At 44.8% G+C, this 20,036-nt stretch overlaps 1 protein-coding gene across 1 annotated transcript; it reads left to right on the plus strand.

Annotated features, from left to right (window-relative positions):
* The first annotated feature begins 13,722 nt into the window (after window positions 1-13,722).
* dact2 (dishevelled-binding antagonist of beta-catenin 2) lies at window positions 13,723-18,260 on the plus strand. The gene is made up of 4 exons (XM_079362414.1): window positions 13,723-14,180; window positions 15,643-15,775; window positions 15,863-16,117; window positions 16,225-18,260. Exons 1-4 carry the CDS (start codon window positions 13,788-13,790, stop codon window positions 17,727-17,729), a joined length of 2,286 nt encoding a protein of 761 aa, XP_079218540.1. The 5' UTR covers window positions 13,723-13,787; the 3' UTR covers window positions 17,730-18,260.
* The last annotated feature ends 1,776 nt before the right edge of the window (window positions 18,261-20,036 follow it).

A 20,036-nucleotide genomic window follows, 5' to 3' on the forward strand; every position in this document is an offset into this window, starting at 1 on the left:
TCCCTGTCCAGAGAAAAAGTTCAACCTGAAGAGAAAAGAACAAACACACACAGCAACAGGATCGTTGCTTAAAGTGATCTCTTTATGTAGTTACAGGTGGACGAGCTACAACATCCACCCCCCCCCCCCAGCAAACACACACACACACACACACAGACACACACACACAGAAGAGCTCTGTCAGGTGTGGTTCTGCTCCCCTGAGAGTCTCGTAAACACTTTTTACCTGTTGGACAGGTGTCAGGAGCAAATTCACTAACTTATCTAAACATTCCCCTGATGGAGACGCTTAACTGTCAACACACACACACACACACACACACACACACACACACAAACACAGTTTCCAGCAAAAGTCTGTCAGAGAGCCGAGAGAAGCAGAGAGAGGCTCCTGCAGGGGTGAAAGTAGTCCGGAACGGTCCGGTAAAGGTTCTGGTCATATTCAAAGGTTTTACGTTTTTACATTTCTGTTCTCGTCTTCTGACTACCTGAAGCAAGTAATTAAATAAAATAATATATGAAAATAAAGAATGATCTACCTCATTATAAACTGAGTTGAGATAATGTACCACCAAACCCCTAACCCACGAAGTTTCCAAGTTTACCGACACGTTTTTCCCCAAAGCTGCACATTCACACACTGATGGTAGAGGCTGCAGCGTAAAGAGTCCATCAGTATTAACTCATCCATTCACACACATTCACACACTGATGGTAGAGGCTGCTGCATAGTAAAGAGTCCATCAGTATTAACTCATCCATTCACACACACTGAAGTTGTAATAGAAGCAATTTGGGATTAAGTGTCTGGCTGCAGGTGCTGGGGATCGAACCCTCGTCCTTCAGTTTGAGAGACAGCTGACTAAAATGTAAACAGGTGAAAGAGAGCAACACTTAAAAAATAAAAGGTAGAGCCAAACATTTTTAAAACTGCCAAGTTTACACATGGTGGATGTTTCTGATTTCTCATGATTACTGATGTCACCTGAGTAAAAACTACAATCTAGCTGAGAAGGACTACAAAGACCAAATGTATCGTATCGCCAGGTCTGTAGAAAAAAAAATGGCTTCAGGTGTAAACAGTGTGTGAAGCAGCAGAGAGAGAGAGAGATGGAGGTGTGTGTGTGTGTGTGTGTGTGCAGTGCATTACACATTTTAACACGCATTCATTGCACACACACACACAAACACACACACCCTGAAACACACTATGGCAGAATTTGTACAATAGGACCAGACGAACGCTGTGTGTGCAGATCTCATAAGGACGTTACAATAATTTCTTTCTCTCTGGAATATTTGAGGGGATTAAAGGGGGGAGGCGTCCTTTAATCTCCCCTCACAGGGTCTACCTTTGACAGAGTGGAGGGGTGAGGATGGGGGAGACGGGGGCGAAAGGGGGATCTGTGGGGTCTAAACTCAGGGATTAACAGGATGACTTCTCCTCTGGAATGTTCCTCTGACAGCCAAGACCCGCCCACCCACAGATGCTGCTTCACACAGGTGCACTGCAGAGGAGGGGAACCCCCCACCCCCAACACACACACACACACACACACACACACACACACACTGACACACACTGACAACTGTATCAACAAACAAACCAAAGATGGTCTCAAACACAGACCTGTCCATCAACCTGAGCCAGTGTGGAGAGATCATAGCTTCACTAAACCATGCACTCAAACATGGGCGGAGCTATACTGTGATGTCACTGTGATGCCACAATGCTGCTGACTGCCTTTTCGAAGCCTCCATTTTCTGGAGCCCAAAGAGGGGGAGCTGGAGAGGAGGGAGGAGTTTTCAAGTGCTAAGAAATCAGAGTTCAACAATCTGTTTCTCGTTTTTAAAAAAACACAGGCAGAGGTTTCTTCCAATTGAAGCTCACGGAAATAAACGTAAAAAAACAACAACAAAACAAACATGACTGATATTTACTTGAATAAATCTCCTAAAGGCTCCCAAGGCCCAGACCACAAACCGGTCTTTTAAAGGAGTACAGGTGTGTGATGAGGAGATGTCCTCACACAAAGAGATGGCTTGACACCCAAAAACACAGCTTAGCCTGACCCCCCCCCCCCCCCCCCCCCCCCCCCCCCCCCCCACACACACACACACACACACACACACACACACACACACACACACACACACACACACACACACACACAAGGTCATACTGTGATGCGGACAGATGAGGTGAAGGCTTGAGAGGGGGATATGTTGGGTGAGGGGAGATGGGTGATAGATGTGTTGTTTGTGATGCCATCATAGACGGGGGTCGGGGGTTGAGGCGCTTTGACACCCAATCCCCCTCAGCTGTGCCCTGCAGGACCGTGAAACCCCCGACCCCTAACTCCCTTGTTTACACCTGATAGAGCTCTAACAGTGTAAAAGATTTAAAGGGATTTTATATTAAAAACAATGAATGATGTTAACACAGTGAGAGAGAGGAATCATCCAGACTGTCCTCACTCTGTTTCAGCTTCACACACTTTACACTGTCCTGGGCGATGCTGGGGACCAACATCGCCCAGGACCTCAAGTGGGAGCTGAACATCACTTCCCCCATTGAGAAAGTACATCAGAGGATGTTCTCTGCCAAAGACCATGATGGTGCACTTGTACACCAGCATCATCGAGTCCATCCTCTCCTCCTCCATCACAGTCTGGTACGCTGCAGCCACAGCAAAGGACAAGTGCAGGCTGCAGCGAATCATCTGCTCTGCAGAGAAGGTGATCCACCATCCGTCCACGACCTGTACAGCCTATACAATAATGCAGTATTACTTTGTCTACTGTACTACCTGTCTACCTCTTAATGTCCCTGCTCATCAAGCCCCACAGTCAGGAAACATCACAGTAATGTGAAGGCTGAAACTGATGTTTATGCATTACATTAACTATTTTATTTTTATTTAAGTTCTTGCTCTTTTGGCTTTATTTTCCTTGTTAACAGTTTTAGCCCACAACAAATTCCTTTCGTGTTTGTTTTAAATTTCACGCAGTTAGCACAACATCCTCCTGTTGGCTAACACATTTGTTGTTTCTTTGGCAGAAAATGCATTCAGCTGACAAACATTTAAAATACTTGAACTTCTTTTACAAACAAGCTCAACCAAGACCAAAACCAATTTAACAAACGCTTTCAGTATACCAGAACAGATAACATCATGCTCTAACCTAACTTAGACTAAAGTATAAGTGAATAAAGGTAATTACTGTCGCTAACACAGATAATACAGTAGATAAAGTAATACTGCATTATTGTATAGGCTGCCGAGTGTCTCAGTGTGTTTGAATTTAATTCCCGCAGATGTTGAATATTATCTGCTGTGCTGGGAGTGATGGACCTTTCAAAATAAGAGCCTGATATTGTAGAGCTTAGTGAGGACAGAATAATGGACTGTTTCAGCAGATAGCGGCTCTCTGACGGATGAAGAGTCAAGAAAAACCTCGTCCTGAACCCTCCAGGAATGTTTCACTTAGTCACCAGCACAACTTTGCATCCCCCCCCCAAAAAAAAACAAAAAAACCCTCGTCTAACTGGACACCAGAGGAAAGAGGATTTTAAACAATGCAGATCATCAAACTTCCCCCACATGAGATTCTCCCTCACGCTCTCTCTCTCTCTCTCTGTGAGTGCCTCTGTAATCTCTGACAGAGATTTATGGTCTTTAAATGATTCCAGGTAGAAAAACTCTGCATGACAACGTTTCTGCTGAAATTATTAAAGCCAACATTCAAAGTGTGAGCAAACAGCATTCAGCCACAAACGCTTCCTTGTGTGTTTGGTTTTGACCTCAGAGTTTCTCAGGCTGTGAGACAACATTTGGACTCTGGTAAATACAGAAAATGAAATGCAATCATTGGAGCTGTCAGTAAAATCAGGTGTGACGCTCACAGCTGGCACCTGTAGATGGAGCTGATGTGTTGGATTGGATCCAACAGAGTGGAGCTTATCTTTATAAAAAAACAACCTTACATGTGAGTCATTTTATCTTATATTAAAGAGGCTTTGACGCATCAATGTTTTAACACTGTACAGGTTTTATGAGTCCTTACAGATTCTGTGTCTCAGCCCACCACATCAACATGTGCTCTCAGAAAAAAACTTCCACCATGAGGAAAAATAGGCTTTTTTGGGTGGCTCTTTGTGCCGTGATGTAAGTAGAGTAAATCGCTGCAGTGTTCAGAGGTCGCTCTCTCCAGATCGCTCATGAACAAGCCGCGTTCATCAATCACAAACGCTCCGACCTGCGTGGTGACGAGTCGGCCAAAAGAGCTGACGGCTCGACACGACTTGGCCCCGGCTGCTCCTCAGATTCCACCTCCGACTGAAAGGATTTCTTACATAATCTAATACTTGTGGCACAAGAAAGCATTCATGCCTCATTTTGCTCCGTTTTTGTTGGCCCTTTCTATGTGACTTACTTCTGTGTTTATCCTCGTCCTGATATTTTTCTTTGCATATCATTAATACGTGTTCATCAGAATTTAAATCATGTCACTCTCCATCTGAGCTACTCAGAGCTTATAGAGTCTGTTTACTCTGCAGGAACACAGCCCCTATCCCCCATGCAGAGCCCCCATCCACACGCTCTATCTCTGCGCTCATGAACTCACTGTGATACTGTGAGCTCTGTCTGTTAGAGCACCTGAGTGATGTCAGTCTGCACAACACCTGGGCTCGCTGCAGTCACAGTCCAGCAGCCGTCCGTCAGCACACCTTCAGCTCAAACACTGAACAGCTTCAATGATGCTTTAAATCACGTCTGTTATCATGTAGAGCTGCAATGGGCAACTTTGGTCACAGCAGGGGGCCACATTCATTTCACCCTCACTGCCCGAGGGCCCAATTGTAGGATACTCATAGGTGGAGGCGGGCCTAGTGTGAACTAAGTAGGCCTACTCACAATCTCAAAAAAATAAAAATAAAAGAACATGAGATAATTACTTTGGAGCAACTCTAACAAGCCGCCACCCAATAACAACAGGAAACAATCAATAACAATAACAGAGAGATGTCTGACAGTGTTTATTGTCCTGTGTGTGTGTGTGTGTGTGTTTCTGCATGTGTGTGTGCGTAAGGGGGGGGGGGGCACAGCTCGATAATCAGAGAGATAGCGGCATCGAAGCGTGCTCAAGACTGGACAGGAAGTAATCAGAGACGGCTGTAGGTCGTGACGTGATGTGGACCTCACAGGATCTCCAGCATGGAGTCTGAATGAGGGACAGATTCTATCACAGAACCTGCTCCCTCTCTCTCCCCCTCCTTCCAGATGTGTGATAACAGGTAGATTCTGTAATTGATGTTCCCACATGAACACTGTTACAGCTCATTTATGACAGGTTCACCGTCACTACCCACCTGTCCTTCTCAAGATGGATGTGTAGAAATCTTCCTCTTCCCTGCCCTCCAGCTGACCTTCTGTCCCTCCGATCTCCGCCCAGCGATCCGTCACCCTTGACATGAAGCTTTGAATCTTTAGAAACCTGGTAGTATTTTTGAATGGTCGTGCATCCTGCTCTCATTTTCCCCTGAGACAGGAACGCTCTGTAAGGAGCCTCCGATGATGCAAACATCGTCATGTTGTGTCACTGGACGCTGTTTTGGTTAGAGGGGGTGAAACTACATCGCCATGAGGGATCAATAAAGTTAATCCTTATCTTTAGTTCCTCATGTTTTTAAAGCTCACATAGGGGGTGGAGTAATTGTTTTGAGATCTTCTAAGTAATCATAATAACTGCTGCAGAATCAACTTCCCGTAAGCGTTTGTGTGTGCCAGATCCTGGTAAACATGAAAGTTATTCTCAAAACATCTGAACTCCTTCAGTAAAAATATGAGAATGAAGACTTTCTTTATCACAACTTCATATTAATTTCAATTACCGTAGATTAAGATGCTCCTACTATTACCAGCATGGTGAATAAACAGAAAAATGCAGAATGTGTTATATAATTAGAGCTTAATGAATCAGAAAAAAGTTGCTGTTAAAGTAGTTTTGCATCAGAATGGGTTAAGAGTAAATTGATGGATGATAGTCGGGCCAGCGAGCTTTGCAAACAAGTGGCCGGGTGAGCCAGTGGCAAATTTAATTTAATATCAACCCCCTGGTCTGACTTGTATTTGACGATGTGACGAGAATCTGAAGATGTGTATGTGGTGTGAGTCTGACGTGTATTTATCTAAAGAGTCAAGTATTTTGAACTGTTTGGCCTTCCATACTGACGTATGTCTAAATGTATCTGATGATGTCTATATGACAATCTTATTTGTATCTGACTTGGAGCATGAATGAGTGCTTTAGTTGCGCTGCTAGTGACAATTTTTCTGTTGTTAGCGACTGTTAGCGACAGAGCCAGAGGGACAGAGTTCTGTTCTTGGCTCGGCACACAGACCAGCTCTGTCCTGAGCTGCCGAGCTCTGACTTCCTGCGTCACAGCTGGCCTCGAAAAGAAGGGGGACATTATGCCTCCTCTTGAAGTTACACAACTTTTTCAACACAAGAAAATGTCGGCCGCAAGTTTTTTATTTCAGCCCTCAAATTTCCCTTTTTAATCAGCCGTCTCAGCTTTTGGCTTCGTCAGCTGAGAAAGTGAGGGGAGTCCAGAAACTTGTCTGCGCTATCAGCTCCTCCATCAAACCTGTTTACGCTCCCAACAGAGCTGTAAATTAACCCAGAAATAGCTGCAGTGATAGCTGATACAGGGAGGAGAGGTATAAAACATCAGAGACTCACTCACCTTTATTTATCTTCCATAAAGACGATGCAGCTGCAGCAGGAGGAGAGGTTTCACACATCCATCAGATCAAACCTGTGTGACATGTTAGAAGCTGTTCTGTGACCTCTGACCTCTCTCTAAAGAGGCGTCACGTCACGGTCAGAGGAGGACATCAGTCACTTCTCATTCTTCACATTTGTTTGTGGACGGCTGCAGAGGAAACATGTGGCAGCAACATTATCACGTTACAAACAGTCCCAATCCGTGATAGCAGCAGGAACGTGGCTTTGTCACATTCAACGTCGCTGCATTTAAAAAACTAACATATAAAGATGCAGAACTCCCAGCCTCTGCTACCCTGCTGTGAAAGTCCACTCACACGCTGCAGTGGTTTGTGGGTAAACTCCTCAAAGACAGACGGAGCAGTTGGGAAAGTCTTTGTTTGTGAAGATCAAATTTAATCTGCAGCCTTTTATTTCACATGTTTATAAAGAGCCAACAACAGTCCTGTGTGGTCCTCCGGGGGGGGGGGGATTACACACTGTGTAATTATAAACGAGGCCGCTTACAATGAAAAAGCCTCAGTTTGTCCTCTTTCATGTGTATCTTTCTCACATTGAGATCACCGCCGCAGACTGCGTCTCTGTGCGTGGCTGCTGTTCGTATTGAGATGTTCCATCAATCAGTCGTTGTGTGAATCAGCCTCAGTGTAAAGAGTCTAACTCACAGACAGGGGGCGCTAACAGCCACACACGGTTACAGCCAAAGCATGGTTATCTGCTGAGAGTTGGTGGTAACTGCGCCACAGTATTTAAGACATGTCAGAGGGCTCTCAGGATTTTTATCTGCACAAAGGAGTGCATGCGTGTGTGTGTGTGTGTTTGCGTGTGTGTGTGTTTGTGTATGTTTCTCTGTACTGTTTGTCTCCTGCCCAGGTGTAGCCACTGCCACTGATTGAACAGCGGGGCGCACCTGGCCTCAGAGCTTAAAAGCCTCGTGCTAGCTTCAGCAGAGAGGAGTTGGGACTGCTGTGCATGAGGGATGATCTGTTGTTGTGTCAGTCACGTTAGTTGATCGTTGTTATGATTTAGTCTGTCAGTCAAGTGATATCCCTTTGTTTGACTTTGTTAAGGTGTTAAGTGTTTTACAGGGGTCAGTGTGTGGTTTGTTGTTAGCCCCATAGGTCCACCTTATGGTGTCTGTGTGGGAGTGTGTGTGTGTGTGTGTGTGTGTGTGAATGGGCGTGCATGCATGCATACGTGTACGGACGTTAATTCCCCCCGAGGGCTGCTCTTCAAAGATGGAAACGACTTCAGGTGATTCCTCTGAACCTGCACACCTGTGGGAGCGAGGCTGCAGCCTGTACAGCCTGTGGATATGTTCCCATAAATATCTCGGCACAGAGTTGTCTCGGGAAGGCTCGCTGCCAGAATCCGAAGCTGATCACACACGAGGGGAGTTTAGAAAAAGAAGCTTTGTGCTCGTCTTCATTGTGAGAGCTCGTCTAGTGCTGTTCCTGTCTGCAAGAAGAAACATGCTCGGTGAAAAAAGCCGCCCCTCTGAAGGAGGAGATTTACTTGTTGCTTTTATGTCTCTTCCTCCATCTTGATAACGTACACAAACACACGGGACAAAGGACACAACAGCTGACATTGTTTTGTGGCAGAGCTTTCCTTCTCTGGATCATGTCCACAGATTGGACAGCAGACTTCCTCTCTACCTGTGTGGATAAGGGGCTGTTTATATAAAAATCTGTCCGTCACATGTTTACCTTCAGAAAAGGTCAGTCCCTCACATCCTGTTTGAGCAGAGTGTCAACATCAGATCTGATTGTCCTTTTAAAAAACACAGCAGAAGACAAAGTCAGAACATCTCTGAAGTAACGCAGACAGACATGTCAGTGTTTCTACTTTCATCCACAGGTCGGTGGATCTGAGCAGGTCGGTCCGCACGTCCCTCCAGGTGTTTGCAGGGCTGACCAAAAATATCATCCCTGCACTGGTAAAACAGATTTAAAACATGTGAACCCGCAAGGTGAGAGAATTTGATTTGGAGTCAAAGACGCCAGTTTTGGAGGAGAGCATGGAGTGGCGGGGAGACGGCAGCATGTGATTGGTTCAGAGGGAAATCCACCTGAAGGAGCAGGTGACGTCTCAGCAGACAAAGGTGGGGTTTCACAGACGTCTTGGTAAGGAGCCTGTTACAGTCAGCAGGTTTTGTGCAAACACAGTTAACCCTGAAACTCTGAATTTTCTGTTTCAGAAGGGGAGGTCACTCAAGCCCGTTCCAGAGAGGGAGGAAAGTTTTGCTCGGAGACAGTTAGGTAACTGAGTCTGCAGACCTAACCTGGTCAGGCTTTCCTCAATGAACCCAGAGTTTCTCTCTGTCGCCTCTTTCAGAAACACGGTTTCATTTTCTCACTCTTTCATTTAATCAAATGTTCCTTAAGATTCACCGTTTGTCTGAATACAAATCCAGGTTGATTTCATGCTTCAAATATGATAAAAATACCAGCCACCAGACCAACTTCCATATTTCCCCTCAGGAGATTAATAGACTAAAAAAATACCACCATGGGCCCAGTTTGTTCTTAAATTTCATTTTGAGCTGTTTTAAAGTCAATTTTCTTCCGCTGGATTTCATATTCATGGAAATACATTTTAGGTTAAACCCTATTCCACCAGTGTGGACCTGCAATATTATAATTCTGATGAAATATTAAATGAATAGACTTCATTACATGCTGATACAAGCAGCTGTTTTCTCCTGTTTCTCTCTCTCCTTTGCACTGCAGCATTTTTACTTTTTCGTTCTTTTTTTAAAACCTGTTCATATTCTCCATGTCGGCATGAAGATGCAGAATATATTTTGAAATGGACAAAGTATGAAGATTAGTTTTTTTGTCACCCGTTGCCATGGTGAATCGTAGTATCGGGGCTCCATCAATGTTGGTTTTTTTTATTTTCATGGTGCAAGCGCTGAACACACAGTGAATTTACTGATCTGGAACCAAAAAGTGAGACTCTGTTTAACTATCTTTCAGAAACTATCTTTCTAATTTTCACTCTACTTCTGTACAGGAAAAATCATATTTTTCCCTGTCAGCTCCCCCTGCAGGTACACGTTGCCACTGCTTTAAATTCTCCCTGAGCTTGGCAGTAAGCAGCCTTCATGCTCACTGCGATCATTCAGACTGATGTCTTTATGATGTGCAGGCGTGCAGCATGAAGCCAGGCCGCTCTCTCACTGCACAAACATTTATTTGTTGAGCTCAAATAAAGTTTGAGGAGGAGATAATTAACTAGCGAGAGAGCAGCATAAAGCTCTCTCTCATGCGCTCTCTCTTAAAGTAAACCAACATAAATCTGCAGAGCTGTTTCAGCACACACTCGACAAGATGATCGACAGAGATACAGCTGCATGCACGCGGTCTCTACGCACACGCACAAAACACACAGTCACAGACCAGCGGCTAATCATTGCTTAACGTAAATAAAATAAAGTCTGAATGTGACTGGTTGTAAAAAGTGGAGGTCAGACTTGTTAGACGGTCTGTTAGTCCAGTAAAGCTCACAGAGAGAGAGACAGATTATTAGTCTGATATTTACAGGAATAAATCTCCAAAAGGCTCCAACAGCACAAACACGGCCCTGAGGTTAAAGGTCAGGGACTGAGGGGACACCTAGCTGACAGATTGCAGCTCCCACCCGTCACTCAAAGAGGCCACGCCCGCTAATCCCCTTTAAGACTTAATATAATGTAAACAGACTGAACATTCACATGAATACAGAGAAGAAGATCATGCATTGTTTCCATCTTGTGTGTGTGTGTGTGTGTGTGTGTGTGTGTGTGTGTGTGTGTGTGTGTGTGTGTGTGTGTGTGTGTGTGTGTGTGTGTGTGTGTGTGTGTGTGTGTGTGTGTGTGTGTGTGTGTGTGTGTGTGTGTGTGTGTGTGTGTGTGTGTGCATGCACGTGTTTGTGTGTGTGTGTGGGGGGGGGGGTTGTGTCTGATTGCAGCAGGAAGGAAGAACCTGCACACACACACACACACACACACACACACACACACACACACACACACACACACACACACACACCCTGCTCTGTCCCACATATGACGACATCCTGTATTTGAAGCAGTTTCCTGCTGCGTTCCCGTCAGTGTCTACCTGAGCAGGCTCACCTGTCTGACGTCACCTATCAGATCTGTCCTCAGGAAATCCCAACTTTTATCACCATGTTTTTCACACAGTGTTCAACAAAATGAACCATTTGGACGGCATTTTCTTTGGCATTTTCACAAACAGATATCAGATTTGAAGGACTCACATGAAATTCTCCCAGAAACCTGAAAATGTCTCGACTCCCCTCTCATTAAAGGGGACATATGATGAAAAACTTCTTCTGTGTTTTTGAACATACATTAGGGTGACCTGAGTGTCTATCGACCCACAAAATTTAAAATAAATCCATCTGGTCCTTTGTTTGTGGTCTGCATAAGTCTTACCACACAGAGAAAAAATTTCCTTTTTAAAATTTCTCAGCTTGTGACATCACAAGTTAGATAGTGGTAAGAAAATCCCCTCCCCTGGTATCTCAACCTGGGGACTCCACCTCCAGCCTAGAGTTAAACTTTTGTGCAGGTCTGCCATTCTTATTGTCTCTACAGAGAAGTGATGTCTACCGGGAAAACTCAGGGGGCGGAGTCATTGCATTTAAAGACACACACACACCAAAACGGAGCGTTCTGAGACAGCTGGTTTCTCACAAACCTCCTCCGGTGATTGATTCATGTTACATTTTGACCAAAGACAGCACAGATGTTTCGTTTAGAGCACAGGGGGACTGTTTGAAAAGGTGGGAAAAAAGGGTATAGGATGTCCCCTGTAAGACAATTATAGTCAGCGTACTATCACCTGAAGAATATGTCAGGAATCAGAGGACTTATGTCCCAGCAGGACGTGGAAAAACTTGTCCATGCGTTTATCGTCAGTCGTCTTGATTACTGTAAAAGTGTCTTTACAGGTCTGCCTGAATCATCATTTAGGCAACTGCAGCTGATCCAGAATGCTGCTGCTATAGTCCTCACCAAGACCGAGAAAATGGATCACTTCAGTCCAGTTTGGAAGTCTTTACTCTGGCTCCGAGTCTGTCTGGCATTGGACAGTTAACCAACAGTCTGAGGTTTTGCGTACAGCCGTAGAAATACATATCCTGTCAAGACGTTTTCTTGATTCAGGGAAAATCCTTCAAATTTGGGATCTGAAGGAGTTAGTAAAAAATGCCAAGGAAAGTCCAAATGGTTTTCCATTTTATTTTATTTTTCTCTTTCCTCTGTCATGATGTCTTGTGAAGCACTATGCATTGCCATACTGTTAAAATGTCTAATTAAATATATAAATAAACTTACCTTGCATGTCTGATGTCACCTATCAGACCTGTTTGATGTTTGTTTGTTTATTTTGTCTCCTTTAACAACCACCTAAGTAGCAACTACTCTTCCTGGAGTCCACTAAATGATGATGTCACCTGAGGCTCACCTGTTAGACATCATCTAAAGGAAGTCTTTGAAGGTGATGTGGGCGTCACAATGATGATGATGGTGGTGATGATGATGATGATGGTGGTGGTGATGATGATGATGATGATGATGATGATGGTGATGGTAGTGATGGTGAACAACACCTGAGCTGCAGGTAGAAAGTTATCAAAGTACAGCCAATGAAACACTAAGACGCTGTGTGACATTGCCCTCTAGTGGTTGAACCTAGAAGTTAACATTAATATTAAATCCATTTCCTAAAAAGTTTTTTTTCAAAATGTAAATAAAAACAGGAAGTAATGTTGTTCAAAACAGCAAACGTCATGGTCAAACATCATACAGACATCTTCAAATGTTAAAGCAAAGATTTAGAAAAAGCTCATTTTTAATTTTAATATCTGATTTGAATTTAAAAAACTCTAGTATTTACAGAGCATCATCAAACACATGATTTCCTGTTTGGACACTGAGGAAGGAGACTGATTAATAGAGTATTCATTTGTGATAATGCTGAACCGTATAACCAGGTTTAGGGGCAAAATGATGCTGAGGAGGCCTTTTTATTTTAACACTGTGACTTCAACCTCATCCTACTCGTGTTATAGCAGCACGTCTCCGACTGGCTGATAACCTGACCTCCTGCAGTCAATAAGACAAAAGAGACCTGTTGACCAGCTGAAATGCTGGTAAAAGATTTCACTTTAAAATAACAAGTGCAGGTCTCCTCAGTTAGCAAACACTCACTTTAAGTGACAAGAGAAGAAGTGACGATACACGACTCACAGCTTTCACTTTATCTGTGTCGCTGGCTTCAAATTTAAAATGTGCAACAAGCTGGACAAAAAAAAAGTCTAATAAAATGTCTAAGTTTCATTATCAGACATGTTGTCTTTGTGCGCAGTTTCATTAAATATGGCCTTTTAATAAAAAAAATTTAAATCACTTGCTGTTTTGATTCACATTTAATACAACATCACAACTTTTTAGGACATGTGTTTGAACTTTTTACAGTCTATGCTTAGGTCATGTTGATAAGGGTTTATGCAGCTCTCGCTGGGACTCAACTGTACTGCTATTTATACACCAGCAGGAGGCGTCATTATCAAGCATATATACATATGTGACTGTCGAGCGTTAGAAGATTTACAAAAATACACAGAAATAAAAATAATAAACAATGTTAGAAACATCAGAAAAAAACATTACAATAATATCCAATCAAAAAATAAAGATATGTATAATTGCAAAAAATATAAACTCTACAATAACAATGAAGCCTGATAATCCCTATATGTCACAGATTCCCTTATTGTTTGTTTGAATCCTTGAGTAAATACGTTAAGATAGTGTTTAAGTAAAAAAAAAAAAAGGAAAAAGGTCAGAGCATGTCCAAGGCAGCTCCAGGGGGGAGGTTGCTGATTGGCCAGTAGGAAGATACGGACGCGATAAGTGGGAAGGGCTTCGTGTGTCCTGAGGTTTATTCTAACAGGTAATTTAAATCCTAACAGACTGCAGCATGCTGAGCATGGAGAGATCCTATGCGGGGTTCAATACTTCTGGACCAGGTCTGCACACTCCTGGACCGAATCAGAAGACTCCTGGACGGGGTCTCAACACTTGTGGACCGAGTATAACCCGTTCTAGACCGGGTTTCGTGTCTGTTCAGATGAGTTCTGGGGCCGGGGCGGAGAGCTGCAGGGTTCGGGAGCGTCTGCGGGCGACTCTGGCTGGTCTGACAGAGCTGGAGCTGCTGAAGGACCGGCAGAGAGAGCTGGTGAACCGGGCTCTAAGGGACCGGGATGAACCGGGACCCGATGTCCGCGAGGAACCGCAGGAACCTGAAAGAACTAGAAGAACCGAGACAGAGGAGCGTCTAGAGGCGATGCTGACGGCTCTGAAGCAACAACTGGTGAGACGAAAGGAAAAGTTTCAAACTAATAGAAAAAAAGTGTTAAAATTGGAAACACGTGTATGATATGATAGAGACGCACATTAACACACATGTGGTCTGTACACTAACACAGACTTTAACACACTCAGTGGGGGGCAGGAAGCAGCTCAGAGTTATAAATCAAAGTTCAGTTTGTGTGCGTGTGAGTTCAGTTTGTGTGTGTGTGTGTTTGTGTGTTCCTACTTTGTATGTGAAGCTGCAGGAGGGAAACTGAATCATTAACAGCTAATAAGTGGAAAGTTAAAAGATGTGTGTGTCACTGAGTCTCTGTTTGTCTCTGTGTTAGGACGAGGTCTCTGTTTTTTTTAAGTTGTCACTTTAAAGTTATTGGAAAACAGAAAACGTGTTTCTATGTGGTCAATTAAATCATCATCTGAAAAAATTAATTTAAATTAGTTAAGAACGACTTTTAAAGAGAAAGGGTAATAATTTGGTGGAGAGGCGCCACAGGCCGGAATCGAACCAGTGCCATACTGCCGAGTCCATTTCATTCATCTTTAAGGTTTTTTCATGTCATGAAAGGTTACTTCAAATGAAAGACAAACTGTAAGAAACAAGCTCGACTACGCCGCTCCCCATCCCCCCGAGGAGTTTACATAATACCCCCCCACCACCACCACTACCCTCCCCCTCATCCCCCCTGCTGGGGTCAATCATGAGCTGCAGCTGAGCGTCTTTGTTTTCCGTTGATGGAACATTACAGCTGCTTTCATCTGTCTACAGACTCTGTGTCTTTGTGTGTGTGTCTTTGTGTGTGTGTGCACGTCAAGTGTATGTCTGTGTGAGGGCGCACTTAATCCTCACTGTGCCCAGTCACCCCTAAAGTCCAGTTTGTTTGAACAGTGTGAGTGCTCCGATCCGTACTCAAGCTCTGTGCACTTCCTCTGCTCTGGCATGCCGGCACAGTTCATGCACCGAGCATGCGGTACACAAAGCTGACTGCCTTCATTATGGAGAAATCCTAAAGTGTCCGGGCTGTAGAGTAGAAAATAATTAATCTTTACTGTCCACCAGAGATATCTGCTCAAAAGAATAAGTCAGTAAAGTTGCTTTCATTCTCTGTGATATTCTGCGATGTGCGGATGCATACTTTCCCCCCCCAGCGTCGTCCTGTCTTGTAAACTGAGCAGACTTCACGGTCACATAAAGACATGCATGTGTTGTATTATGACATTATGTGCAAGAGTCAACCGTGCTAGTCCTGGATCAGTGTGAGTGCAGGCCATTGGGGGAATGGGGAGGAGCAGCAATTGTACTTAAGCATGGTGGGGGACAACTTTGCTAGTGTGGATGCACTCTGGGTGTAAGGAGCTATAAAGCTCCGTCATAAACTCATTACAAACACTTCAGTCTGAACATGTTCTGAAAGTGTTTTTGTGTCGAATGTCTTCATTGGTCTGATCGTGTTTTTGCGGTCCAGAGTCGTCTTCATAAAAAAGATGTGGGTCTGAAGTCTCACCTGCAGCAACTCGGTCAGCAGATTAGCGAGCTGACGCTGGACGTCAGAAAGGCATCGATGGAGCAGCAGGAGGGCGATAGCAGGCCCAGCTCAGGTAAGATTCTTCATACTGTATGTACCACCATCACGTGACTCTACAACTATATAGGAAACACTCACCTGTGTGACCCCCCCCCCGCAGGTTTCTACGAGCTCAGCGACGGCAGCTCGCTGTCAAACTCGTGTACATCAGTCTACAGCGAGTCTCTGACGTCCTCTCAGACTAGCCTCCTCCGTCCTCTTAGTCCTCCTTGTAAGCGTGAAGACCTTCGCAGACGCTCCGCTGATGAGAACTCCGTCAGGCCCCATCCACCAAGGGGCTCAGGACTCCACCTGGGCAGCAGCCGGATCAGAGCAAGTCCTACAGACCCTGCCCAAAGCAGGCGGTTATCAACAGGTGAGTCCGCTTAAAGTTCAGATGAAGAGGGAGCGATAATGACTGCTGATTCATTGGATCAGGGGTTTAAGGGCTTTAAAGTTTTAATCTGTTTTTCTGGTCTATAGGGGATCTGGAATGGGTCCTGGTGCAGGGACTTAGCTGCTACAAACCGTCTACCGAACTAAAGGCCTGCACAGTGGACCCAAAGTTCCAGAACGACCTGGTGTCCAGCAGCGGGATGGAGGTCTACCAGTACCCGAGTCCTCTGCACGCTGTGGCTCTGCAGAGTCCAGTCTTCTTTCAGGTGGGGGGCAGTGCTTCACCAGGTCCACTGGAAGGCCAGGGACCGCAAGGGTCCAGTTCTGATACCCTACGGAAGGAACTAACTGGACCTGAGACCGGAACTCTGGGTTGCATCGACAGGGTCCTACAAAGTCGCAGACTCCAGAGTGAAGCACAGATCATCAGAGACCAGAACAGGAAGTCCTCCGAGGATCTGACTGTGGTTCTGGAAGCCTACCAGACACAGTCCACAAACTTAGTCCCACCACAGAGGGAACAGAAGAGACCCTTCATGATGAAGTCCATACCAAACCCCCTGCCCTCAGTCCAACCTCCCATGGTCACTAACCGCTACTCGAGTCCTCCAGCAGTCCAGGAGACTGTGTATGATGAGGTCTGCTCTTCATCACAGAGGAGGGTCAAAGAAAGACCACTTCGAAGGGTTCAGAGACTTGAAGAACATGAGGAGCCCATGACACAGGAGCAAGTCCAGAGACAAAGATTTGAACTGAAAGGCCAAACCAGCTCAGAGCAGACCCCTTCAGCCTCCTCCCAATTTGTCCTGGCGAAGTTCGTCCCTGCTGGATCTCAAAGAGTCCGAGTCAGACCGGCAGACCGTAAAACTAGATCCCTGAAACTGAGGAAACCTCGAGCCCCAAGGACCAAAGACACCCGGTCCAAGGTGGATCAAAGAAGACCAGGAAAAGTGACGCAGAAAACCCATGAGGAGTTCAAACCAGGATCCAGCTCAGACACCAGTCCTTGCAGTCCTGGACTCCCCTACACCAACAAGATCCAAGTTAAATCACTTCCTGTCCCTGCTGTTTTGAGGTCTAGCAAAGTCCGCAGACCTCATAGTCCAGCACATGATTGGTCCGAAGACCAGTGGAGGCTGGAGGAGCTGATCCGGACTTCGCCAGGGTCCAGAGACTCCCAGGTTCAGATGCTCAAAGGGGCCAGACTGGGTCAGTGGACCGGACCTCCTGGGTCCTCTCAGTCTTCTGTGCCTTCTGTCCTTCACAGTCTGAACCCTAGGTACCCCCCCGCCCTGGTCTACAGGTCAAGCCTGAACCCGCCTAGCTGCATATCTGAGTACTCGGCAGAGTGCGACCATACTGCTAACCACTGTGGAGATTGTGAGTCCAGCTTTGGATCCTCCTCAAAGTCTGACAGCAGCCTGTCCATGGATCAGGACCAAGAGGACCAGCCCCAGCACCACAACGGTCTGATCTGGTCCCCCCAGCAGCATCCAGAACCGTTTGCCTGTCGGATCAAAGCCTCCAGGGCCCTGAAGAAAAAGATCAGACGTTTCCAGCCCTCCTCCCTGAAGGTCATGACCCTGGTCTAGAGAAGTTTCCCCTTCAGGATGAAAACACAAAGAACTCTGTGTATCAATGTGCCTGTTTGAAACACCTCCTGTGGTTCACCTTGAGGGTCTCCGTCCAGGGTGGTCGACCTATCGCTGTCTATCACGGTTGCGGACGTTCTTTCACCATGTTTCTCTTTCCTCGTAGTGACAGTTGAGTCTTGACATCAAAAGACGCTTTACGCCAGGAAACAGGTCAGTTTCTCCTCCACCATTGTTGCAGACAAAGTTGATATCAGTAGTCCCGCCCCTCTTTGACTCCTTGACACTGATTGGTCGGTGAGGGTAAGGACGAAAGTGTTCTTTTTCATGTTTCAGTCGTGTCGCTGAATTTGCCAACAGTTTCCAAGTTTGAGTCGCACTGAATAATTTAGAATCAATCTTTATATTTTTATCTTCAAATAAAGTTTATGTTCCTGTTTGTTTGTTTCTACGTTCGTAACATTGATTATACATATTGATTATTTTATCAGAATAAACTCAAGTGAGAGAAACAAAAGTGTGCTGTTATTATTTTACAGGTCCGACTCCGAGTCATCTCAGGGCTATGTCTGTCAGGTCCAAGTCGTTTCAGTCTCAAGTCCAAGTCCCCCCGTCGCCCTGCTGGCGGCATGACCTGCGCTCACACTGCTCCAGGACAAACCAGACCTGAGCATGTTTACCTCTTGTACATAACGTTGTTATTCAACTCATGCTTAGCTTTTTGTTATTATGCAACATGCTCAGTTTACAAAAAAAAAAGGGACATACAGTGGAGTCTGCGTCTGCACATCGCAGAACAACACGGGGAACTTGACAGCTATACTTTACTGACTTTGAGACTTATTTTGAGTCAATTTAATCAGATACAGCCGTAAAATAATCTGAAAAATACAATTTTGGTAACCCCGTCAAAAACCTATAAGTAATATTCTCGGACACGAAAGTTGATGCAGGTCATTTCTGCAGTCTGTACCCATAACATTTAATAAGAGTGTTTTAGTAAATATGTTACAAAGTTCCATCTTACCTTTTGTAGCGTGGGAGGGGCTCTAATTAATTATGCTCACTTGACATTTATGTAATAAAGCTTTTCATTTGCTGCAAGCTTCGTGTTCGTGAAGCCTGCGTGCAACCTTCTGGTGCAGATCCTGGTTCCTGTCCTTCCTTAACGTGAACAAGCAGCCATCTTTAGTCTGATACACATGTTCTAAGAATAATGAGTCTGATTTAAAAAAAAAAAAAAAAAATTGTGGTGACTAAAAAACAACTGTGCCTGACAGACAGAGGAGTGTGATGATGATGAAGACTGAAAGAGAACAAGACAAAGAAGAAAATAGGAATCAATCACAATTTTCCTCATGTGAGAATTTTCACCTTCTCTTCCTCTTCTTCCTCCTCCTCCTCCTCTTCTACTTCTCCCCCCTCGTCCTCTTCCACTTCTTCTTCCTCCTCCTCCTCCTTCCTCCCCCTCTTTAAGCACATCCTGTATTTAATAGCTAATCCCTTCTTTCTCTCCTCTGTTTACTGACCATTGTCTCAGCTGCTTCAAGCTGTGTCAGAGCTGGTTCAAAAGTTCGAGTGTGTGGAGGACACACACACAGACCACTCACTGAGTGTGTGTGTGTGTGTGTGTGTGTGTGTGTGTGTGTGTTTCCCTGCAGGAGATGGAGAGGAAGGACATCAGTTAGAGTTTAATCTCTCCAACAGTTGATAACTGTTTTCGCAGAGAGAATAACTTGAAATGATAAGATTCCTTGCGTATCGATGTCCCGATGAGATGATTTTGATGTTGATCCCTCTTGTGTGTTTTCACCATGAGGGAAACAAATGGCAGCCATCTTTAAATACTGTTAACACCTTAAGCTTCCTGCAAAAACACATTAACAGAGACACACCTGAATTTCTCTTCACAGCTGTGAAGGTAAACATTCACACCTGACAGAGAACGAGCTCTAGCACAAACAAAGTGTGGAGTTTTTATCTCTTCTTCTGGCAAACTGTGTCCCAGTGTATCTCAGTGTTTAACTCTGTTTCAATGATGATAAAAAGCATTTTTTTTTTATCATCACCGCGACTGAAACTGGACTTTTTGAATCCATGATTGATTAAAGTTGTAGTAAAGATGAGAAGTTTTTCAAAGTCGGATGATTTGGTTTGTGGTCGGCTTACTCTAACACGTTTACACATCAGTCTGACTCAAACTGGACTCTTCTGAGCATGCTCCACAGCTCCTGCGCTGACCTTTGACCTGGGAGTCGAACACCATCAATAGTGTGTGCATCTCAGCTGTACCATAAAGCATTCAAA

The sequence above is a fragment of the Symphodus melops genome (genome assembly GCF_947650265.1).
Source record: "Symphodus melops genome assembly, chromosome: 15".
NCBI lineage: Eukaryota > Metazoa > Chordata > Actinopteri > Labriformes > Labridae > Symphodus > Symphodus melops.